The 26,150-nt window shown below is 35.1% G+C and overlaps 1 protein-coding gene across 1 annotated transcript in view; it reads left to right on the plus strand.

Annotated features, from left to right (window-relative positions):
• The window catches only part of DYNC2H1 (dynein, cytoplasmic 2, heavy chain 1), a gene marked incomplete at both ends in the record, with an annotated part of 90,695 nt that overhangs the window by 52,352 nt on the left and 12,193 nt on the right, over nt 1-26,150 (plus strand). The window contains 10 exons of the mRNA XM_009709307.1: nt 695-829; nt 1,597-1,740; nt 3,446-3,535; nt 6,839-6,904; nt 9,144-9,194; nt 11,316-11,393; nt 12,546-12,677; nt 14,535-14,607; nt 20,526-20,686; nt 25,294-25,419. Coding sequence (XP_009707609.1) covers nt 695-829; nt 1,597-1,740; nt 3,446-3,535; nt 6,839-6,904; nt 9,144-9,194; nt 11,316-11,393; nt 12,546-12,677; nt 14,535-14,607; nt 20,526-20,686; nt 25,294-25,419 — 1,056 coding nt within the window. The remainder of the gene's footprint in view (nt 1-694; nt 830-1,596; nt 1,741-3,445; nt 3,536-6,838; nt 6,905-9,143; nt 9,195-11,315; nt 11,394-12,545; nt 12,678-14,534; nt 14,608-20,525; nt 20,687-25,293; nt 25,420-26,150) is intronic.

The following is a 26,150-nucleotide window of genomic DNA, read 5'->3' on the forward strand; positions in this document are numbered from 1 at the left end:
CAATTTTGTGGTGTTTGACTAAAAAATTGTGTTAAAGTGTATTTACTGAAGGTTAGTAAAAAGCCTTAAATAATAGTGAATCATTCAAGCTTTTCCTACTTCTTACTCTTATTATTCCCACTTTTTATTAGAAGTGAAATTATTTGCACAGGAGAACTCAGGGAAAATGTGGGGTAAACTCAAGGATTTTTGAAGGGACCTCTGATTACAAAACTGAAATCGTTGTTATTGTGAATATTCATCTCAGTTGGAAATGAGAACTAAATTGTATAGGGGACATTGGAATGTTTTTGAAGGAAAATTTATAAATGACTGGGTACAGGAAGTCATTACAAGTAGCCAATTTCGGGTTAAATTGCTAGTTAAATAGAAGAAAAAATACCCTAATTTGTATTTACCATGGGGCTATTAGTACGTAAGACTCTGATCATAGAAATAATTCTCAAAACCTTGCTGATGACTTAAGTTTCAGATCGTGGCAATCTGGATTTTTGGAGTTTGTTCCTGGATTCTGTTTTCCATGCTGCTTTAAAACAACGTCTCCATTTTTGGAGTAGCCACCTGCTTTCTAGTACTCTTGATGCATTCAATGATTCAGAAATACGTACAGGTCAGAAAGAAGGACAGCTTCCAAAATGGTTACTTTACAGTTGGATTTTTTTTTTAATGTAACATAGATGACTTTTTTTTACAGACACTTGCAACATCACAAGGCAATATACTAGAAAATAAGGATCTGATTGAATCTTTGAATCAGACTAAAGCAAGTAGTGCACTCATCCAAGAATCACTTGCTGAGTCTCACAGACTTCAGAGTTTCCTTGATAAGGTAGAAGAATATTTTAATCTTTTATTGATGTTTTTTTCCTTCTAAAAATAGTCATCTTTTATATAGAGAGGCTATATAAATCCACAGGAGTAGAAGATCAAAACATACTAAATTAATTTTTTGAAGTCAAAGATATTGGGATATGCAAGTACAGAAAGTATTTTCAGTCATTAAATTCCTTTGTTTTACACATGGTAAATAGCTACACAATTTAAAGTCTGCCAGTTTGAATTAAAGGAATTTGCCCCAAGGGCTTATTTGCAAGTGATGGGTTTTGACTTTATTTTTGCCATCTGCTAATGCAAACTGTATGGCTTATATGGATGTTCTTACTTAATATATCCCTTGCTATTGCAAAAATTTAGATCATTGGTGATACTGTTTATCTGGCATGCTGTTTTTGTAACACATTACGGACTTTTCCTCTGTATTTTGATTTGTTAGTTTAAAATTTTCTACTGAATTTTGGGACATGTTCTGTGGTGGGAGGAGGCCTCAGTGCCCTAGAGATTAATTTCCAAAATATTCTTCATAATGTAAAGAATTTTTTTGCTAAAAATGCTTTCTTCCAATTTTGAAATCTGAAGACAGGGTTGAAATCTTGAGTGCATGTCCCTCAATTTGAAGAATCGGAAAGGATTCAGTTTTCTAAAGCAGTGAGAGTCACCTGAACGTTTTTTTGGTGGGATGAATAAATGTTTGTGCAATGACCCATAGATGGCACTAATATACTGGTTTTTTATATATGTATTTTTTTTTATCCACAGGAGAGGGACGCCTATCTCCCTTTAGCTGAGAGTGCTAGCAAGATGTACTTTACTATCTCTGACTTGTCCAAAATTAATAATATGTACCGGTTTAGTTTGGCAGCTTTCCTGCGGCTTTTCCAAAGGACTCTGCAAAGCAAGCAGGTATTTTCTCTTTTCCTGAAGCTGTTAATACTGCAGAAGAATCAGTCTGTTTTGATCCTTAGAATTTGTTAGTTTCTCTGGGCATTTTTAGAAAATAATGTCTAATAACTAATGATGAAAGGTATAGTAAGTAGTGATGCTGAACTGTTGTGCTATAGATGTTTAGAATACATGCATATGGAATTTTTGATGATCTTATGTTACATATAAATAGTAAAATTGCTGTGCCATCTGAAAACAAAGTAACTAATTCATTTGGAATTTCAGGCTTGCTCTTTGTCTAAGGTGAATTAGGAAAAACACGGTTGTTTATAACTTTATTGAAGGCTTTATTTAAATAAATAAATGATCTAATGAGCAAGTAAAGCTAATTCTATCAACAAGGGGTAGAATAAGAAAAGACCTATATTTCTACGTGGTTCAGTCACCTGAAGGAAGATCAAAACTTTATCTACTTTTATACAGTTTGTAAGCAAGCCTGTCTTACTGAGAATGTAGTTTTTACTTTTCTGTATTCTAATGACCAGTACATTCTTCTTACTGAAGCACAGAATTACGGATTTATCCCTTGTCACCTCACTCTTTAGATCTAAAAACCCACACTGAGTAATGATGCATTTTCTCTTTATTCAGCATCTCCAAAATTCATCTTATTTCTCTTTGTTTCCACTTTAAAAAGGCATTCACCAGCCTTTCATCATGTCACTTTTGGATTCCTCTTTATTCTGACGTATTTGCTTACAACTTTCCTTCGGCTCCAATCGTTACCAGGAATATGGTTCTGACTATGCGAACTTGCCCTCTTTAAAGTTCTTTACCTATTACTTCTTTTCCACAACATAAGCTTCTAACTTCTTGTTCTTACTTTCACACACTTTCATAATTTCTTTTCTTCCTGCCTATTATGTTAGCTATTTAAAACTCAAGTTCTGGTTTTTCCTTCTTTGCTTTCTTCCTTTTTTTCTTCTCATCTATCCAATTCTTCATTTTTCCCAGGCTATCCTTTAGACATGGGAAAGGTATTAGTCAAATCAGCTTGTGAATCCACATTGCCCTCCTTTATAAACTCAATTCTTCATGTTCCAGCATGCTAGAGAGGAACTTGTTTCTGATAAATCTCATACTACCTCTTACCTCCCCCACTTTCTTTTTTTTTCCCCCCTCTTCTTTTTTCTTTTTTCCTATCTTCAGTTTTCTCCTGTTATAATTAATCTTTTAATCTGTAAGCTTTGAAGGCAGCGTATATTTGCTGTTTTCTACAATGTTTACTTCAGTTGGGCCAAATTTGTCTGGAAGTTTGCTACCTACACTTAATGTCAACATACCTGTTTAATAACATTAAATATAGTAATTCAATACCTAAGCAATTTTTTACCAAGTGAAAACTATGAGTTTTCAAGGCTATTAATGTTAGGAGAAGAAACTTCTATCTCATTTTCTGTGTATCTACTTTATATATAATATTGTATAATGTTCACAGTCAAAATGTTCAAGGCCACAATATTAATTTCTTAATGCTTCAGCATGAACTTCTTATTTTATCATCTACTCATTGAAGCTGCAGCTGAGTTCAATAATATGTTTTTAGAACTAGTAAGTGTCATATAAAGTCCAGATTATTTGTGTTATTCTGCTGAAATTTACAGGGTACCTAAAAAGATTTTTACTTGCACACAAGTTTTTGAAATCCAAACTTTCTTTTTAGGATTCAAGTAGTACTGAGGAAAGAATCAAGTCGCTTATTGGCTCCTTGAAACATACAGTGTATGAATATGTTTGTCGTTGTTTGTTTAAGGTAAGATTGTATTTTTTCTGGCTTTTATACAGTACACTGGGTTTGAAAGTATTCTTTCAGCAACCAACACTTGATCTACGTCAAGTAAGCAGTATTGCGTCAGTACGTACGTAATAAATGCAAAAGATTGCACTTGCAATATTTAACATGCAAAATGAGGAGAACTAAAAATTAGGATATGACAGAATTAAGATTGCTTATGCACATTTCTCCACAAAGCAGTTTTCTAGTGGACAAGGCTATTCTCAGTCTAGTCCTATTTCTGCTTTATCTCTGGCTCCTACTCTCTGCCTCATTCTGGCTCCATAGGCAGTCCCAGGCTTCGCAGTCTTCTGAACACTCTTATCCCATTCACTCATATTTCTAGCATTCCTAAGTATGAATGTGTGAGCTAGCTGCCATGATAAGATTTTGTGTGATTATTTGTTCTTTTTTTTTTATATTGAGGATGCAGTGGTAGCAGTTATTTCTAAGGATTTTGGTTTATCAAGGTCCAAGTGGATTCTCATGAAATATTCTTATAATAATTTAATGTCTGTGTTTGAAGTGATGAGTATGTGAAGCCTTCCAATAAGTCATCACATCTTTTGAACATTGGAAGGCAGCTATTTTTATGTATCAGAAAGGATTAAAGATTTCAAAAGCAAGGCACAGAGAGGAGATTTCTAGTAGGAAAGATTTTCACTGTGAATGGTCAGATTGGAGTTTAGAAAATACTGGAAATGTATTACTGTGCAGCTTCAGACTAATGGTCCTTCTGGCTTAGTATCGTGTTCTGATAGTGGAGAGAACAAATAAGCTCTTCATGTCATCAGCAGTCCACTGCTAATTTTCCCTTTTATCCATGCAAATTTTTAAAGACTGCTGTGACACCAAGGCTTTACTAGTGTCTTCATAAATGGTATAGCTGGTACAAGTTTATACCTTTTTAAACATGTTAGAATTGGGAAGGATGGTTTTGTTTGTCTGTCTGTGGTTAGTATTTATGTTTGTGTGTACTTAGACTTCATGTATGCTAGTAAGTGAAGTGGTGCCAAGAAATTTTCCTGAGCACTGAAACTGGCCCACCTGTACTGTTAATTTGTCAAAGTAGTTCCTGTCATAGGTTTGACCTGGACCAGTTAGCATTCTTCCAAAAAATTCCCATTCAAGTTTTGGATACTAAGTCATCCAGGCAGTTTGGATTTGGATTTGCTTGCAGACCTTGTCTGAGAGGATGAGAGAGTTGAACGGTGTAAACTTCAGCTGTTCCATGGCACTTGTTCTCAGTGTCATATGATGTTCATGGACGTATTTTATTTATGAATACAAAGAGAACTTTAGTGCTTTGCACAGTTTGACCTTGATTCCTAGGTGGGGCCTGTTTGCCCTCAAGTCCTACCTCTATAACAAAACCAATAGTAAATACATGCAAAAATAAAATATAATGTCCTTTATTTGCTCTAATTGTATCCTTGGGGATACTTTGTACCATGTGGTTTTGTAATTGAAAGAATTAATAAAACAGAACTGTGTAAAGCAGCAAACAACAACTTTATGTATCAGTATCCATAGAGATACGAATTATGCCAAGAGTTTGTTGTGATGACCATCGTGGATTTCTGCAGTTACCCAAATCCAGTTTAAAGCAGCTGTGGCTCATACAAATTGAGTTATATATAGCCTCTTGGTAGTTTCTAAGGTCAGTCATTCCAAGGGCAATTAAAACTAGTAAGGATATGGTCTCTTAACCCACATATGACCCTTTAGTCAGTCAACCATAGTTCTGCAACCTAATCACCAGCTAAATTATTAAATGATACATCTGTATTATTTGAAATACAGATGCAGATGCTGTTGAAGTTACTTTTACTGTCTATGAGCAAATTTCCCAATGATGAACATCTTGAACATCCTTACTCTGTGTTTTTGTTCTGTGTTGTTCTTCTATCTGTCTGTTTCTGAGCTGATGGGCTTGTAAAAAGGCATTATTGAGAAAATAGTAATAATAAAAACAAAAATAATTTGGTCCTCATAATTTTGGCCTCAAAAATATGATAGACGTTGCGATGAGAAAGCCAATATTGGTCAAACAGTTCATCTTATACCTTATAACATGTGCATAGTATTTCCTAGAGTATGCTTCCTCATATTTGGTCCCGTGTCTTCTGAAAAGTCCCATACAAATAATTTTTCAGTAGTATTCTTGGTAATATAATAGTCTTCAGAGTGGTAATTCTCTGAAGCTAAGGATGATCAGGCTGTCATTTTGAGGTACACGTAAGGCTTGTATGTGGGAAACCACACTGTGGAAAATTCAAACAACATTGTCAAGAATAGAACTGATTTCTATAGGAGTGCAAGTGTGTTGTGTTTATCAGCTGGCTGAGATGCCTGTGCTTTGCAGACTTAACACAATCCCATGCATCATTGGTTTTTCTTCTGTTCTTCCCTTTCACGTGTACTTTATGCTTTTTAGTTATGTTTCACAGTCTTGAAGGAAAAAGAAGAGGTACCACCTTCCTTATGCTTACTTAAAACTTTAATGAGTTATGTATATCTTCTATTGTCTGGTAAAATACATCTTCCAGATTACAGCCAGGCTTTGAAAATTGAGACCTCAACCTAAGTTTCTGAGCGGTCCTGGTTTTCCAGAGTACCAACTTCCAAATTTTCATGTTGACTTCATTACATAGTAATATGTGCTTTCCAGCACAGCTTGGGTAAAACACATCTGTGAAAGTTTCTGTGTATGGACATAGGAATCCCAGTTTTAACAAGCCAATATTATTTTAAAAAATATTGTCTTGAATGTTTGCATGGTTTCTTCTATGGTTCCAGTAAATCCTTATTCCTGGTTTGTTGCTCCAGTGGTTGAAATTCAAGTGATGCAACAGACCTAGGAAAAAGTCAGAAGGTTACAGTTTTGTTTGTTTGTGTTTTTTTTGTTTGTTTGGGTTTTTTTGTTTGTTTGTTTTTTTGTTTTGTTTTCAAAATTCTGTTTCAAAAATTGGCTATAAGTTTTCAAGCATTTCACGTGCACAGTTTGAAAAAATAACGGATTCTGTTTAGTAAGTTTGCTTTATTACAAGTACTTGTTTTTTCTTCTTCACTTGAATTTAGATGTACTTAGATCCAGGGTTTGGGTTAGTATTTGTCTCTAAATTGCAGAGATATGTAGCAATTTTGAATTAGGATATATGTCATTAAGTCACTACTATGGAATTAGAGGTGTTTTAGTAATGCAATTTTATTACTTATAGAAAAAGTGGAAAGGTGACTTTTGATGAAGATATAAGTGCATTTTTACTGCTTTTATTTCAGGCTGATCAGCTAATGTTTGCTCTACATTTTGTACGAGGAATGCACCCTGAACTTTTTCAAGAGAATGTAAGTGCTAAACTTAATATGAAGAGTAAATGGGTAGTAAAAATTTTTTGTCAGTAACTGTAGGACTTGGGATTTTAGATTTATATGCTACTATTTTTCTATGATAGTTACTTTTGGAAGTCAACATTATATATATTAGTATTTATTTATAAGTGAAGATAACCATGAGAAAGCTATGTAAATGGTTACCTTTTAAATAGGGATCTGAAAAAGATGTTTATGGAGGGTTCTTGTAATTTTTTACAGTTACTGTATCACTGTTTCTTGCCACCATGTGGCTAGACGTTTATCCATCCTTCCAGTTAAATACAGATATTCCTTTATAAGTAAAGTGATGGATACACCCCTGTTTTGCTGTGACCAAGAGTTGCCTGCGCATCATGCCTTGAAGGAAGTAATGAAACTTGATTATATGAAGGATGTGCGTTTTAGATACAAGGTTTAAGAAAAGTTAGTTGAAACTTTTTGATGTGATGAATGCAATGTAGTTTTATTGCAGACGTACAGATTGACCAAGTGAAATGCCACAGTCTTTCAGCAATGAAGCTGCCTGATAAAAATAACTCGAATTAATCTTGTTGGTAGAGGCATACCCTGGCTACTTTTCATTATTAGAACTTCCCTAATTCATCTTTATTATTTCTTTTCAGCTTCTGAAAATACCTCACTTTATCTTTCTAGTCCTTGAGTGTATGAAGTCATGAAGGCAGCAACTTGCAGTTTTCTGACTAAATTAAAGCCTGACTGCCTAGGCTTCTTAAGTATTTCTAAGTACTGCTTTATGTGTTGGTTGCTATTGTTTAACATGCATTTCCATCAGCTATTAGAGCTCTTAACCAGCTTAGTCTGGGTTACATAAAATGCACATTCCTGCAGTATCTGAGTACTCAAGAATTAAAACAGGCAAATAATATCGGTATTTTTCTTACTTCTCTGAAAGGTAGAACTTATTTTGATTAAATTCTTAAGAAAAGAGTGCTTGTGCAAAATATTGAGGAAAAATGAAACTGAAGTGGTTAATCTTTTAAAGTTATTTCTTTTAAAGTTTTTAATGTGATGAGGCTAAAAGTTGCTTATTATGCTGCTAGAGAATTTGATATTCTAAGTCTCTGTCCCAAAAGTGTTCAATCTCCTGCACTTACGAATTTTTTTGCATAATGATGAGAAATTTATAGTACAACTTCAACGTTATACCACAGAATGCCTTGGCTCTTAGTAGAGACATTCTCTTTCTGAATCAATATGTAGAGATTTTTCTGAGGTAGTTTTACATGTCTCTACATATTATACTTCTGCTTTTCTTCATAAAAATATTACATGATTTCTTGTTTTAAAACTGAGGAACCTTCATGTGTTTTTCTGTGCATGAGCATTTTCTTTTTGTTTATAATTGAAAGAGAGGGTTGTTTCAAGACTCAACTAGATTGATGGGTGCAAAAAGCTGCGCTGTGGTCTATATCAGAGTAGTACTAGTTGATTGACTTTTTCATTTGGAATGTTACTATTGTCTTTAACAATAAAAAGATAATTTCTTTATCATAGAATTAGAGATACTGATTATGTAAAATTTTAATACTTATGAAGAATTTTTAGTATATTTCTTTCCACCTCCAAATACAGGATTATGTAATTTCTTGTATTTTTTTAAATACTTATCTAATCTGTCTTAAAATGATTAAAAGGTGTCTTCCTGGATACAAATACCAAGTCTGAAAGATTTAATCATACATAAATTCAACTTACATTTCCCTTTTTTAATGCAACCAAATTATTCATAATACCAATCTATCATATTAGGTATTCCTCCTGCTCTAATAATGGCATCTGTTGGATACTGTAACATGAAACACTATTGAAACATGGATTCTGTAGTTCTTTGTTCTGTGTGGGCTGCTGATGCCCTGTCAGGCAGTATGTGTGTCCTTGCCAGCCATGTATGTTACTTCTTCCTAATCTATAGTTAGGCAATTTGGGTGGGAGCTGTGGGTGCTGAGAAAGGATGTGACTTCTCCTTTTGTTTCTTTTTCTTGTAAAGCACTGCAGTCACTTAGCTTGGATTCTGCAAAAGGAATTACATGCTGATAGTCTTACCTAGAGTTTTAAAAACGTCTTATAATTCTTTCAGAATCTAGGCTTTAATTTGTTTATCTTCCTGTTCTGCCTACATACTACTACATATTAATCTTTATTCTTAAAGATGTCTTGTGATTTATCCAAGTTATTCATTTATTCCCTCTAGGAATGGGAGACTTTTACGGGTGTGATCATTGGAGATACCATAAGAAAATCAGTAAGCTACATTTATTTGTGTATTTTGAAATAAGGAACACTTACTTAAATCCTGAAAAGTTTAAGTTGTATTCTTACTATATTGTTTAATTAATTGTATTTATACATTTAAGGAACAAAGAAATTCTCACATAGTAATATAGAAATAGAAAAAGGTTTTGAACTTTTGAACATGGCAACTCATTTTCTAATTTGCATAACTTTTTGCCTTTGTTGCTTTTTTTTTTAGTTTTTCTGTTACCAAGATTACAATTTGTTTTTTCAATGGTATGTTTGAGGAGGTTTTAAGCCCTCTTCTGTAACTAAAATCAGTGTTTCTGAATCCCTCTTTCTCCCGGTATCATATATGAGTTGTACTTTTTGTATGAATCAATGGAGTTTTCCACACACTTTGCTAACTTTGGCATGCTTTTTTTCCCCAGCCTCAGGGTTCTACATCTGGAGATGTATTTATATATTTTCCTAGGTGACAGAGCTAGCTTAAGAAGCATCTGTTGCATGCCTGTTCAATCATGCTGTAGTTTACTAAGTCCCCCTCAATTCTCTTGAATCTAGGTACTTTCAAAATAACCTTCCAGAAGAAAAGGGTAGAGAAAAAAGCTAAACTTCCCATAGTCTTATCCACTATAGATCTCTTTGAATTAAATATTTTGCAAACGTTTTGAAAGATGTTTTTAAGAAACACGAGCCCAATCAAGAATCATGAGCTTAGTCTTTGCCTGTTCTTTTGCTAATCTCTTCTTCTTCATTCAGGGTCAGGCTAGCTCATTTCCATCAGGCATAGTTGCAGTTTTCATCATTCACAATTACTTTAGCCTTGTTTAGATATCTATCAGGGTATCTCATACATCCAGTGGTACAAGACAATGACCAGTGTGAGTACCTTATTTTTAGAACATCCATGACACCAAGTGTGTTCACATGAATGCTGGTGGAAGTGGCAAGTCACTTAAAACACAATGTATTACTCAGGTTTTCTTACTTAGGCAACTGGTTGATAAAAATATCCTTAAATTCCCAGTTTCTGTAGCCCTTAGGTGACTCTACAGGTTTTGCATTTCAATGTGAATATATAAGTCCCTCTTCATCTCTATAGAGTCTTTATGTTTCAATGAAATGTCAGTGAACTTGATGATTGTCAAGTGTTTTCGTGCTGTAGGTCATTTTCAAGCTATGTGAGATTTGGTTGTGTAATGGAATTTAACACCAGTCCTACTTCTACGCCACCTAGCACACAACCCATAGATTTTGGAAAAGTTGTGGACATATGTGATTCAACCCCAATTCTAACTGGAATGTATATTGCAGACCCATCTCAAATTTATTCCTACAATTGCTTCTGAGTTTCTTACTTCTGTTCTTTCTCAGACTTCGTAACTCGAGGCTGAGACATCCTTTCACAAGAAAGCTTTCCTTCTTTCTGCTGAACATTTAAGATCACTCTTGAAGTTGTTTAGTTGTTGAGAGATCCAAATATATTTCCATACAGAGAGTGTCAGTCTGGTTGATGGGTACTGTAAGATTTTTTATTAAAAATGATATAGTGAGTAAAATGATTCCACTGGAGCTTAAGCTATGTTGTTCATCCTTAGAATTTCCCCTCTTCCCAACATCTAAGGAGTAGAAAAATAGAGCTGTGGCCAAACTTTTCCAGTTCAGAGATGTCCAGAAGTGATGCTTTGCTTAGTGAATTACCTGAGAATTGCCCTTTGTGTGAAGAACCATCTTCTTCATGACTGCCGATATATGCAGTGCAGTTATTTTTTTTGAAGTCAGTCGCTCAGAGTGTGTATGCAGATAGCCAATCATTGGGGCCACTTTTTTTTAATGGAAAAGAAAACTACTTAGAGTTAATTGTGTCATTCAGATACTCCAAATTGTAAAATATTTTCAGGCTCAAGTGGTTAAGCAAATCATAGAATCATGGAATCATATATTTCAGATCTAGATAATTGGTAGCTTCTGTTTTGTTATGCCATTTCTGAACTTAGAAAACGACCACAGAAAGATTCGTGCTGTGAAATCTATTTTTATTAAAAACACAGGGTTTGCAGTCTTATTACTGAATATAGTCACAGAAATTTGTGTAACTTAAATGTGTAACATAACTTGCTTCCATAAGGATTCACAAAGAAGTGTTCGTGACCAGATTCCCTCTTGGATAGAACAGGACAGAGTCTGGGCAGTAGCATCTTTGAAGGTATGCATCGTGTGGTGGATTGAATTTACCTTAAAAGGCCTTTGGTTTTAGCAAATAGTAATTTAGACTTGAATACTCAAGAATGGATTTGTCAGATGGAAATATTTTGTTACTTTAAACTGTTTATTCTATCTTCCAGAAACCATAGCTTAATATATACCCACTTGGATAAAAACTGCTTTTTTTTAAATTTAATCTCATTTTTCTGAGCCTTTCCATGTACATCTCTACCCCATCTAACAATGAATTTCAGTGCATGTGAATGAACCTATCATCTTACTGAGATTAGAAAATACTGTAAGCCTACCCAAGGTACTACAATTTCTATAGATAGGAAAATATACAGAGGAAAAACTGCAAAGAATGCTTAAGGTGCTGGTTTCTCTTATGTAATGAATTTTGGAAACCACTTCATATTGTATTAAAACCCATAAATTGTTATTTGGAAAACTAGTTTTCTACTTGCCAGATTTCTATGCACATCTTAAAGGTATTTCAGAGTTTACTGTTGCTCAGATCATGTAATTTCAGACTAAAACAGAAAACACAGAACACTTTTTTGCTTTGGTTCATCCTGCAACAGTCGATGTTAAAGTCCTCTGATCCCAAAAGGAACTAAATGAAAATACTAGTCCTTGAAATTCTCTCTTAGGCTCTTCTGCATGTAGCTCAGCAACAAGAAGGAAAACCTTGACCGGTCTTTAGCAAAGACTTTTGCTGCTAAACCCAGAGTTCATTATTTTTCATTTCTTTTCACCAGGGATCAGGAACAATTGCAATAATGGTATGGCAAGCATGATTGTTAGAGGTTTAAAAAAACCAAACAAACAGAAAGTAACTGGGTGAATCTGTAGCATGTACTGATAGAAAAAGAACCTGGTCATGATTAAAGGAAAGGACTACAATTGGATAGAGCCCAAAGTTTAAAAAGAAAGGTATAGAGCAAATACAGACTTAGCATTTCCATGGAATTGGTTAATTTTAAAACCTACCCTTTTCTTTAATGCCGAGGATAAACTTGAATTGAGCTATGTGATATGCACAAGTATTTACAGATTTAGGGTCATAGTGGTATTTGGAAATTAATTAAAATATACAATGTCCAAATGGCTATTGTTTTTTATTGTTAAATGTGCCTTATCTGTTTCGTAGATGTCTCTCCCAGGTCTTTATCAGACACTTTGCTTTGAAGATGAAGGTCTGTGGCACACTTTTTCTCAGAACTCTGTTTGTGAACAAAACTTTCCATCTGCTATTCTGAAAAGAATTTCCTTATTTCAGCAGGTAATCTTTTCATATGAAATTATTTAAAAATAATTATGAGTTCAGCATTGAAAGTAAGTTTTACGTCTTGGGCTTCAGACCTGGTTGAATTATAAGCAGTGACAGTAACTACATTGTCTTACAGCTTAGTTTATTTAGTCTAAGGATTTATTTTTTTCTGTAATACATATTTAGTTCTCTCTTATCTGAGTCTTTCATGTATTGGCTGCAAATGAGCGTACCCTGTAAGGTAACAAGCTCTTTATTTATATTCTTAGAACTAATTTTATGAATAGATGTCAAAATTCATTCTTGATTGCCTTGTTACTGCAGAATTTGTCAGCTTGTTGAGCATTATTCATTTAGTTCATCTTTAAATGTGCAAACTCACACATCTGACTGAAAACCACAAAACACAGTAGCAGCCACCGCTTTTTAAATTGTAGTCATGACATACTATTCTTACTGAAAGCTTCGTGATTAAAGAACTCACCAAGAATGTTGGAGAGGCAAGTTCCTTCTTTCACCTGAGCATCCTTCTCTGGAAGAGAAAAATGTCATCTCTCTTGTGTTTATGGAAGAAAGGATGTCGTTACTTTCTCTCAAATGATGCTGTGATTTTTTTGTTTGAGGTCACTTCATATAAATTGAAGGCCCATCCAAAGAAGTGATGGGGTATAAGACAATGTATTTTCATGCTGATTGTCTCTTAGGGGCTCTCTATTTGGAGTTTTTGTGGAGGAGGAGAATTTCTAAAATAGCATGCATGGAATTTAGGAACAAACCTTTTTGGAAAGGAGTTTGTCTGAGTCATGTTTGATTTGATGAAATGCAGAAGAGCAATTCTTATGTGTGCAAGGTGTTGTCATAAAAATTCTGCATTTATAGGAAAATAAATCTGGAATGATCAGCATATTACGTATCTAATTCCTTACATAGAAAATATTAAGAATGTTTCTGTTGATGAAATATACTGAAACTACCTGATTAGATTTATATGCCACCCATAAGTTTATTTCAAACTGTACATTAAACTTAAAAAATAGTGCAGTGGCACTTACTGTAATCTCAAGATTAAAAAGTAGTACTTTCTTAAAAATTTAATGAGGTTAAATTTTTCCTCCAAAACTAACAACAGGTATTCCAGACCTGGATACTGGAATTGTGGTTTACAAGTCTGCAAGTAAGGGTGTAGGAGAGGGGATGATGATTTTAACAAATCGTTTCTACTGAAGCTGCATTGGTTGCCTGCACTGAATATTTGCAGGAAGTTAACTGCAAAAGACGTAGCTGCTAGGAGACAGCTAATTAAATTTGTATCTGACTTGATTAGCTGTTCATGTTCTGTAGTCTTTTGAAGAACAGTAAAAGCATCTGCAGAACCAGGAGGTTTCAAAGTCAGAATGTCTCAGAAAAAGAAGTTAGATGTAAAACTCTAAACGTGTGCTTAAACAAAGGAAATTCATTCAAAACCGATTATTTTACTGTACTACTGCACTGAAATCAGAAACAGTATTCCAGTTAGGACATTACTGCCTAAATACATTTATAGAATTTAGATCACCAGGATAAAGCTAAGTTTGCTTTCTGTCATTCTAATTACCCACATAGCTACCTTTTTTCTAAAACATTATAGAAAAAGTACCAGCTTACAAATAGACATTAGATATAGATCTGCATTCTGATTCTATTAATAGGACAAGCTACTTAGAAAGGAACAATTACTTTATGTTGGAAAGGAATGATCAGATAGCTCTATATATTCAGAGAAAATAACTTTATTCTAAAGAATTCAGCCTTCTGAGAAGAATCTTCCTTTTTAAATTGTCACAATATACTTTTATAAACTCATTTCCCCTGAATATATTTTATTTTAAGGTACTTGTGGTCCAGGCTGTACGACCAGACAGGTTACAGAGTGCCATGGCTCTTTTTGCATGTAAAACCCTAGGTAAGTTAATTTTTCACCAGGGTATTACCACACAACAATTAAATATTCTTTTTGTCCTACGTTTCTCTTTTATTTTATAGTTCTTATGGAATCCCTAAGTTTTAGGATTTGAAAATATGCTGTAAATGGTTTTGCTGATTTTTTTTTTTCTTGTAAAGTATTGTTAAAAAGTGCTTGTAAAATGGGTTGGTTATGCTGCATAGTGATTTAAAATATAACAAGAGATCTGTCAGATTCTTTTAATGAATTCTTGAACACTGGAGTAATTAAGAAAGGAAGATAGCTGGTATTCTCTAAGTTTTACACTGCAGCATTTTCCTTAAGACACAGAATTTCCAAAAAGATTATTTCATTTAATGTCATTTACAATTTAAAAACTATTAAGTTAAGTTGCGTCTCAAGATTGTTTCATATTTTCAGTCATTTTTGTCAGTCTCTTGGACTGAAATACAATTTTTGCCATCTGTTTAGAAATACACATGATTTATAGTGATTCGATACTATAATTGTCTATTTGTTCTAGTCGGTCTATTTCCTCTCTGAGGTCTATTGTATCCAAAGTTTGGGACTTATATTCCAAATCATCTTAATATTGCAATAAAGCATACCAAAACCTTTGTTCAGTTTTTAGCAGTTAATGAAAATATGCATATGGAAGATGAATACTGAGTGTCTTGTTGAGGCGGACACTGTAGTTTTAAAAGTCTCCTTCTACATTACATAGGGACAAGGCAGAATTAGTTGTTTTTAATGTGATACAGTGTCAGAACAGAAGTGGGATTAACAGAAGGGAAAGGTTCTAGACTGTAAAGACCTTAAGTGTTACTGGCAAAGGCTGTTTTTAACGTGGTAGAAAATGAACCTGGAAAATTGACTCATAGGCTGCCAAGGTAATATGGCTGGACTTACATTTCCAGTACTTGTAAAGATCTGCAGGTTGAATGATCTTGAGATGAGTGATTTTGCATGATAATGCAATAAATGAGTTACATGTAAAGAACAAATGTAGTAATTTTAAGTTATTGACATACATGTAGTTTCTTACTAGTATAAGATTAGGTTTAAGGTTAGGTCTCTGATTCTTACATTTTTAATGACATTTGTGTGAGAGTTTATCTTAGTCCCTCTTTATCTGTGGGCATTATTTGTTGGTCAAAATTGGTTCCATGTCTGCCACCAAGGCTGATATTTTCAGGAGGAAGGTTAGCCTGCTCTGTCAAACTTTGTTAGCAGATAGAGAGGATACTTTCATCGTGGTGAGTGTACAGGTCCCCCACTGACAATGTCCCTGCCTGTAGGAATCAAATGACAAGTGCGTTCTACAGTACGTGTGGGTCAAAGCTCAGGAGAGACCTGAATGCAGAGTAAGTTTATTCACCCACTTGCTGTCTTCCAAATCTTAATATTGTGCATAAATTGGTTAGTTCTATCTTGATGCCAGTTCCTTGGAGGCATTCCACAAGGGAATGGGTTTCGGTGAATGAAACTACAGCCTCACTGAGGAAGGCAGAATACCATTGACTCCATTTGTAGGCAAGCTTTCATCCACGGACTTTTCGTGCATATCAGTGAGATTTTATTTTGAGATCATGTCATAAATCATAGCTAGCACCTTCCAACTAATAAAAGGGGTCACGCTTGTATGAATATTTCTTTCTTATTTTTTCTACCATGTCTTTTTCAAGGGCCTTGCCCTGAAACTTCTTAAACAAACTGTTTCACTTATTTCAAAAGGGAACTGTTAAGTTTCCAATCTCCTTTGGCTCTTTTCCTCTGAGAAGAATGAGTTCCAAAAGAGCTGTAATAGCCTACAAGAAAGCCTTCCACTTCTGTTTTATCCAGATACGATTTTTTTCCTTTTTTCATCTTTTACATATATTTTAAAACTTACAGATAAAGAGGGATTAAAATAATTTCTTTTGAAGATAAAGTTCAGAAGAATTTTCTATAAATGTTTTTTATGGGTACCCAAAGTATACTTATTGCTTTATTTTACATGCTATACTGAAATACACCATGTTAGTAAAAATCATATTGACAGTATACTCCCAAATCATTCCATATCACTTATTGAGTTGAGTTTTTTTCACATCTGCTTTAACTTAGTTTTTTGAGTCTGGCTACATCAGAAATAGTATTTAAAGAGGCTTGATTTTAATTACCTACATTTTCATATTCTTCAAAAAAGCAGTAGAGATACACAGAAAGAAAATCAGTGCAGGATAAACAAGTCTGTATTTTATTCTCACAGACCATTTTCTATAAAGTAGACAAGAGCTCTCATGCTCTTATTGCATCTAGGCAAAAATAAAATTACTTGGGGAAAAAAAAAATATATATATCTTCTGCTTTCTGTGTTGGAATTGTTAATAGTAATAATACATTTACTGATATTTTTTTACATTGTTCCTCTGTGTACAGATCACCAACAGAAGGAATTTTAACAAGCACTTTGCGTTCAAGTTCCAGCTGCTATAAATTCGTTTAATTGCATTGACTTTAGTAGAGAAGTTTTGTGAAAATTTGTTCATTGATTTTTATGGAAGTTTCATCAGTTTATAAAAAATGCGAAGTTTGCATCCTGTGCCAAACTTTGTATTTTTATGTCAGGTCTTTCTTTTTTCTACCTTGATTCCCCTGCCCCCCTCCCCTTTAGACATTTTCTGGAAAGTTATTTACTCTCACGTATGCTTTTTCTTCTCATGTCAGGATGTTGGTTTGGATAGTAATATTTAAGAAATTCTGTCAGAATGGAACATGGAGGCAGAAAAGTATGTCAGGAATCCCCACTCTGACTGCATAGACATTATCTGGAATATAAGTGCTTATTGATTTACCATGAAAACACTGGAGTCCTTTTTTTCGGTTCTCCAAGTGTAATCCTGGCTGTAATGGCCAGGAATAGACAGGGCTGTATTACAGTTTTTCTCTATTGAGCTTCCTTAAAACAAAAAGCACCTTCAGCATAGCTATGCTTTTTCTAAACATTGTATCCAAGTTTCTGAAAAAACTGAACTGTTTTGTGGAAGACGACTTACACTCTATTACATTTCTAAATGATACATCTCAAGGGTGATACGATATACTTGACTAGGCAGTTACTCATTTACAATTGCACCTCTTTTAAGTTAGCATCATTACCATAAATATGTTATTATAATAAGTTGCAGGTGTACACACATTTGTCTACTGCCCAGTCATAGCTTTTTATTCTGTTCCCCAGTTAATGCAAGGCGAAGCAGTAGTCCCCAGTTAACATAGAGTTATGTACGATATCATAACTCCTAATCAACTAAGCTTCTCAGGAATCTATTATTATTATTATTAATTAATTATTATTAATTAAAAATAATAATACGGGCAACAGTCTCTAGTTTATCTTGATTGTACTGTATTCCATGGACCTGTTTGTGCACTGCAACAAAGCAGTCTTAGGAATGGGAACTTAAGAATGGTTGAACAGGAGAAGAAGAGAGGTCTGTCTTATGTGTTACTGTCTTTATCAATGACAAATAGTAAATGACAAGGCAAGAGTATAAGACCATCACAAGCCTGTAGTGAAACCTTTTGCAGTGACCAATGTTTTATGTCTCCAAGGTTTCTCAACTAGAAGTAGTAACACCATACTTAAAAGACCCTATGGATTTGCCTTATATGACCTTGTACATCTGTTCTTCATTTCCATGTAGTCATGAATACGCAGCATTGCATGACACCCATTCCACAGTGTTAATTAGTGGTCAGGAAGATCTCCATTTGGGTTTTGTATCCTTGCTACCAGTTGACTTCAACAGATATTTTCAGTCCTATATCTTTCATAGGATTTGAAACAGTAGTGAAGATTTTCAAAATTATTTTCTTCACTGAAATAAGTTAATAAAACCTAAAATTTACCTTTCCAAAACCTTACCTTTAATCAAATATCGATCTAAAATTTTGTGTTAAGGTTCTCAATATATCTTTATTGCTTATATAGCTAGTGATTAAGTTCTAATAATGCTTTATGTAATGTTTTAATATTTATGTTAAATTAATGTGGAAACATTTTTATTTTGATCCTTCAATGGTGAAATATAGTTACGGTAGAATATAGTTATGGTGGATACATCTCAGTAGAGAGGAATTTGATGAGATGAAACTTGCTTAAGGTGCGAGACAGTGTTTTATAGCCCAAATATCAGAACGCATCACAAGTACCTCTTCCTTGTGGTCCTCATCCACAGAAAGAAACATCTGATGTTGGATTTTCTAATTATAGGCATAATACTGTCTTCCATTTTCAGCATTGTAAACATTCTTTCATAAAAAGTAACTGAAATAAACATTCTTACCCTAGAGAATGCCGTCATGTTCTACTTCCTGGTATTTTTCTTTTATTGCTTAGAGTGACTCAGGTAGCTTGAATTATGACTGTAGTTTAAAAAAACCCAAACCTATCTCTAGTTATACATCAAATGTCTTTTTTTTTTTTTTCTTAGATAATTTCTCTGTTTTCTTTCTTTCTCCCAACTCTGTCAATAGCTTAGTTATTTCCATTTATTATGTTAGTGAAGGGAGTGATAAATCTGGAGTAGCTTGTATTTGTGAAAAATGTTGCTGTAAGCTCAGTTTGGAGGAGTGATTATAAAATTAGTATGCTGGGCAGCTTTCATTCAAAGTGTAAGCTTTCTTCGGACCTTCTGAAAATGCATCCAAATTTGGCCAATACAGGATTCATTGAGAAACAACTTGCAGATGTTTTTTAGACATTTTTGAGATTCTGACAGTTAAGAGTCCCTGAAGAGTCTTCCTCACTGAGCATGCTTCAGTCTGACACTGAACAGCCCTACTTTAATTTCAGTGTCGTTTTATGGATCTTCTAGGGTTTAGGGCTTATTGACAGTGAGCAGCAGAACTCGTCAAGGGAGCTGCCCATATCAGTTGCCTTATGGCCTCAGTTTATGTATTTATCTCGGCTTATATTACCTTTGCACGCCTAATGAATGTAAAATGAAAATATTTTCCAATATTAGTCTCATTTAATTCAATTTTTAAAATGTTTTGATTGATAGTGATTTTATCTGTTTAGTTATATCCGTTAGAGTCTGTACAGATACATGCAGATAACCCAGACCTCATACTAACCTTTACCAACTTGACCTGTTGTATTCAAATTATACAGTATTGTTCTATGTGGAGATAATAGCTCAAGTCTGAAAGCAAACTGTGCTCTCGAGGAAAAGTGTACTGTGTCTTTTCATAGGTGTAGCATAGATGTCACTGATTTGGACTCTTCTGTCTTGCTTTATGTTGTGATTTCCCATTGCACTTAACATTTGACTATTTAAGGAGCAGCCTAGAGATGCATTAAAAATATGTGTTTAACACTGTTTAGGTTTATGATACACTTATACACATAGCTTTGGGCTCATGTATAAATGCCTTACCTATACTAGGTCAATATTCTAGACATTTAAGTTGTGTATGAAAGCAAATAATAGATTAAAGTAATTGTAGTACCAGGAACCAGGTAAAGTCAAAGTCTAATAATTAAGGCTCTCAGGAAATACATCAGAGAAGTTCTGCATGTGGACATACACACTGCAATTAGTTTTAGCAAATAGCATAGCTTCTCATATTCTTATATTCCAGCTCTTCTCTTTTTGTGTTTTCTTGAAGACTACACTCTAAATAAAGACTACAGTTTATATTTGTCAAGCTGGAAGTCCAGGCACCATTTTGGTGTTTGTGTCTTTTTCTTGTCAATATAGTGTGCCTTCCACCTGCATATTGTAAGGATTTTTTTCTCATTGTGGGACGAGTTTTATGGTCTCCATTGAACAGAACTTTGATAGCCAAATTACCTCTAAAGTGGTTAATGAAGCACTCCATCCTGTGTAGTCACTTTATTTCTGTAATAACTCTAATTCTAATTGTAGGAATAAAAGAATTATCTCCGTTGCCTCTGAACTTGAAACGTCTGTATAGAGAGACTCTGGAAATTGAGCCTATCTTGATAATTATTTCTCCTGGTGCCGATCCTTCTCAAGAGTTGCAAGAACTTGCCAGTGTTGAAAGAAATACGGAGTGCTACCATCAGGTCAGTCTTAGATAAGCATAATGATTAAAAAACACAATGTGTAAAATTTTACAGTACTAAGATCTGTTTTATCTTGTTTTTTAAGGAAGTTAGTATGTAAAAGCATAGTTTGGTATCTGTGTATTTGTTTTTCCCACCTATCTCGCCACTAACTTTCAATTCCATTGGTAAAATGGGTTGGAGAAGAGAGACAGAATTCGTTATCCTCACAGAAGCAAAATCCATTGGCATTCCTCCAGCTTGGAGTAGGGAAAAATGAGAAGACTGATAGAAGAGAACAAGAGACTGAGAATTGTTATACCTGCTGAAACATTATCTTTTTTAGTGTGGAGTAATGGAAATATGAACAAAACCCATTGAAAACTAGACTTCAAAATTTCCTCTGCTTATAGGACTTGCATATTTCTTTCTTCAACAGAAAAAATAAATCAGATGTTCAGTGTTTGTGAATACTTTGGTATCCCTTAAAATATTTTGAGAAATTTTGCAAGTAAATGTTAACCAATTAATTGTTGATGGGAGTTCCTGAACAGATCTCTTATGTTTCAAGTCTTTTTAAAAAAGTGTTTAAGATCGACTATGCAGGAAAGCCCTCAGATTTCAGGAATAGGCATACAACACCGAAATTATTTGCCCAGCCAATATAACAGTTGGTTTTTGTCATGGTATACAGCTTCTTCCCTGTTTTACATTCAACACAAAACTGAACTGAGTGAAGATAATTCCCGTTGAGTAGACTTTAATCAAGAACTGTACTATTAAGAAATCGCTTTATATTTTCTGTGTCTGTTTCAAAATTGGATCTATGCAGAGATATTGAAAATAACTCTTATTTTTTTAATAAGAAATTTACTGTAGCTGTTAAATTCATAGAATAACCTAGGTTGGAAGGGACTTCTGGAGATCATCTAATTCAACCCCCTACTCAGAGCAGGGAGGTCCCCCCTTTGAGGATGGACATCCCACAGCATCACTGGGCAACTTGTTGCAGTATTTGACCAGTCTCACAGGAGAATTTTTTTCCTAATGTTGAATTAGTATTTCCCGTGTTCCAGCTTGTGTGCATTGACTCATGTCCTATCACCATGTGCCTCTGAAAGAATCTGTCTCTATCTTCTCTACATTCTTCAATCAGGTAGTTGTAGACAGCAAGAAGGTCTCCTGATTGCTTGGCTAAACAAACATTGCTCAGTGTGCCCTGACCATGTTGGTGGTCAGCTCTGGAGTCACTTCAGTATGACCATGTTTGTCTTCTACTGGGGAGCCCAAAACTGGACACAGTACTTCAGATGTGTTCTCAAAAGTTCCAAAGAGAGAGAAAGGATAACTTCCCTGGACTTGCTGAAAGCTTTTACCAATACAGCCCATTATGGGATTGGCCTTTGTTGCAAGGGCCCATTGTTGACTCATACTCAACTTCTTGTCTGCTAGGGCCTCCTTTCCTCCAAAGGCAGACCCCAGTCTGTACTGTTGCATGGAGTAATTCCATCCCAGGTGTAGGGCTTTGCATTTGCCTTGTTGAACTTCATGAACTGCCAACCTGTTTCTCCAGCCTGTTCAGGTCCATCTGAGTAGCAACCCTGCCTTCCAGCATATTGGTTTCTTGCCCTCCCCCTCACCCCTTTTTGTGTTATCTATTAGCTTGCTGAGAGTGCACGCAGTCACATAACCCAGGTCACTGATGAAGACATCAAACAGTATTTGTCCTGGTACTGATCTGTGAGTGATACCACTAGTTACTGCCTGCCAGCTGGACTCTGCACCACTGACCATCCTGTGAGCCTAGCAGTCCACCCATTTTTCTGCCTATCTTATTTTTTGTTTCTTCGGCCCATATTTCTCCGATTTGGTGATAAGGAGGGCATCTGACACTCTCTCAAAAGCCTTAGTAAAGTCAAGATACGCAACATTCTCTGGCATCGCCTTGTCCACAGTGGCAGTTGTCTCATCATAGAAGAGATTAGGCACGAGTTGCCATTCGTACATCTATATTGACTGCTCCTTATCACCTCAATGTTCTTGATGTGTTTAGAAACGGCTTCTAAGAGGACTTGCTTCATAACCTTCCCAGGGATTGAGTGGAGGCTGACTAGCCTGTAGTCGCCTAGATCTTTCTCCTCCTTACCCTTCTTGAAGATAAATGTGACATTTTCCTTTTTTGTCAGCAAGCATCCCAGATCAACATAATCTTTTGAAGATGAGAGCAAGGAGTGACGTTAGCTGACCCCCCAACACTCTTGGATGCATCCCATCTTGTCCTGTGGACTTCTTTACTTCTAAGTGTGTTGAGTGATTCCTAAATCTCTCTGTCTCTACAGTAGGCAGAGACTTCACTCCTGCTTGTAGGTTTGGGAGACCTGGGAGGCCTGAGAACAAGCTTTAGCAGTGAAACCTCAGAATAAAAGGGCATTGAATACCATAACCTTTTCCATGTTCTTTGTCACTATGTGCCCTGCCCCACTGAGCAATGGGCTCACAACTCTCCTTGGCTTTCCTTGGCTGACAGAAACCTTACAGAACTCAAGAAATACGAAGTCCTGCCCCTGGAAAAGAAGAAAACCTTGCGATGATACAGGAAATAGATTGACTGGCTAGAGAAGACCTCTGCTGAAAAGGACTGGAGGGTTTTTGTAGGTGACAAGCTGGACACGAGCCAGCACTTGGCCTTGCCAGCAGAGAAGTCTTTGTGTTGACTTAGTGACAGCCTTTCAATACCTACAAGAACGTCACTGAGAAAATGTACCCAGACTCTTTGCAATCAGGCGTGGTGGAAAGAAGCAGTGGGCATAAATGGTAATTAGATAGGTTACAACTGGATTTAAGGAGAAAGTTTTTCACCATGAGAGCAGCCAAACAGATTTCCCAATGCAGTCTGCATCCTTGGAGGTTCCCAAGATTCCCAAGCCCTCAGCTCCTGGTCTGATCTTTCATAGCTGGCCCTACTTTGAGCAGGAGATTGGACTAGAGACCTTCCAGGATCCATTCCAACTCGAATCTGTGATACAAGTGGTTTCCTAATATTCCTAATAAACAGTACCAATATGCTTTGTACCTTTCTGTACAAAATTATTTCCTTCTGTCACTTGAAATATTCAGGGGAGGCGAGTTGTTATCTAGCTGGTCACTGGTTAGCATAGAAATGGAAAATGACAAGTTTAATGTTGCTTTTAAATAGTCCTTGAAATTGTTCCTTTCCCAGAATGTGTGCTGATGTAATATATTTTTCCCATCAAATTGTAAAGATTTAGATCCTACTGCCTGCTTATCTAGTTCTGAACATTTCAGAATGCGTATTTCTTACTCTGCCACATGGCTTTTTGTGTTTATCTCTAAATATCCTTTGCATGTTGGACTTTTAAAATATAACATGATATGGTATGGTATTTGATTAAGGAGCAGTACTCAAAGCTAAATCATTTGAAATTTGTTGTACTAATGAGAATATTTTGTTGTTATTATTTTTTCCTGCACTTTCTCATGCAGTTTGAATAGAACAGAGAAGGTAATTTTTTTCTTCTCTGTTGAGTTATTTCTCATACAGGATAAAGAACAGACCACTAAATTTCTGTGGTGTACTACTATATTATCTGGTGACTTTCAATTGTCTTATTTTAGCTATTTTAAATTATTTCAAGATACTATACTCAGTTTTATTTTGGCAGAGGATATCTCTGTATCATCATATAAAGCTAAGGCCCCAAGTTTCTTTGATTCGGTACAGTTTTAGGAGAAAAAGACGGGATAGATTTCCTCTTAAGGGATATTTGATGAAGTCATAACAATCACAATAGTTCTATTTTGCTATAGCAGTAATGCCAAGACAAGACTTTCCAGATTGGCTAAGACCACTTTCTTTTCAACTTGTTTGGTTCAGGGTTTTTTGTTATGTATAGCTTCCAATTAGATTCTAAGGGACAACTAAGGTGAATGTAGTCTACAGATAGTCTAACATCAGTTGTTGCAGTAATTATGCCACAGAACATAGTCCTTTCTTTATTTTCAATTTTCACTAATTTACCTGAAAACTCAGTTTTGGATCTTTGTATTTCTATTTGAAGATCCAAATTTATTTTAGCCGCAATATGGTACTATGAAAACTGAAGAAGAGACTGTTTGTTAGACTATTCATATTTCCCAGTTGGAAAGACAGCAAGCTTAGTTTTTCACGCATCTTAATATGAAATTGAGTGTTTCTCTTCAAAGGAAGTACTCCTAACTTACAGTTAAAAGCAAATTTTTTCTCATTTATCTCTTGTTTTTATTGTATCAGCAGTTCTACAGTAATGCAGTTTAGTCACTGATATTTAAATTACTTTTTGAATTCCCAGGGAATACCATCACTGTCACCAACTGATGTATGGTTTTTTTCCATAAAAAGACTAGGCAATGTTTCTTAAGAAATTCTGGTTAGATAGATTGCAAAAAAAACCCTACGCTTTCCTTAATCTTTTCCCTCCTTTAATAGCGTAGCACATTGGAGAAAATTCTGGTTATCTTTAGCACATCTTCTTTTTTACATATGCATTCTAGCTTGGAAATACAATTTTATATTTAACTGTTAAATGAAGTATGATAAATTCCTGATACAACTGTGTCTGTCATTTCAGATTGCAATGGGCCAAGGCCAAGCTGACCTGGCTATTCAAACTTTAAAAGAATGTGCACGCAATGGAGAATGGCTGTGTTTAAAGAACCTGCATCTTGTTACATCTTGGCTTCCTGTATTGGAAAAGGTGAGAGTAACTAGAGAAGAATGTATCGGAAACCAGATAAAGTTAACATGCAACATTTCTGAAGCATTTCCATGGTGGTCTTTAAAGTTCCAAAGACTTAAAATTAAACCTTTGTAGTGTTCTCAATCATGAATAAGGTGAAATGCTTCAGATCTAAGCAGCTCCATCCTTTGTGTGAGTGCTTTAATTTTCATACAATGTAGACTACTTCTGCCACAATGAGTGAAAAAATGCTCCTGTTAGGACTTCTGGTACTTTATGGGATACTGCCCATGTTTGCTGAACTCTGAATATATGTATGCTTAAATTTATTCTTTTTTTTTTTCCCTGTTCTAGGACTTTCTTTTTAGTAGTTCTTTTTTGTTAAGTATAGCTTGTGTCTGAGTCGCTAAGAGGTTTCTGCTAATTTGAAGTAAAAATGTCTAATGTTTTATAGAAACACACTCTAAATTATGGCATGTAAAATCATTAACTTGCAAAATAAATCAAAGTGACTTTACGTGTATCTCACTGTGAAATACACAAAACAAACTAACTCCAAAAAAGAAAGGTAGGGAATTCATAGAATCATAGAATGGTTCAGTTGGAAGGGACCTCAAAGATCATCTAGTTCCAACCTCACTGCCATGGGTAGGGACACCTTCCACTAGACCAGGTTGCTCAAAGCCCCATCCAACCTGGCGTTGAACACTTCCAGGGATGGGGCATCCACAACTTCTCTGGGCAACATG

This window comes from Cariama cristata, unplaced genomic scaffold (genome assembly GCF_000690535.1).
Source record: "Cariama cristata isolate BGI_N322 unplaced genomic scaffold, ASM69053v1 scaffold2891, whole genome shotgun sequence".
In the NCBI taxonomy this organism is placed as follows: Eukaryota; Metazoa; Chordata; class Aves; order Cariamiformes; family Cariamidae; genus Cariama; species Cariama cristata.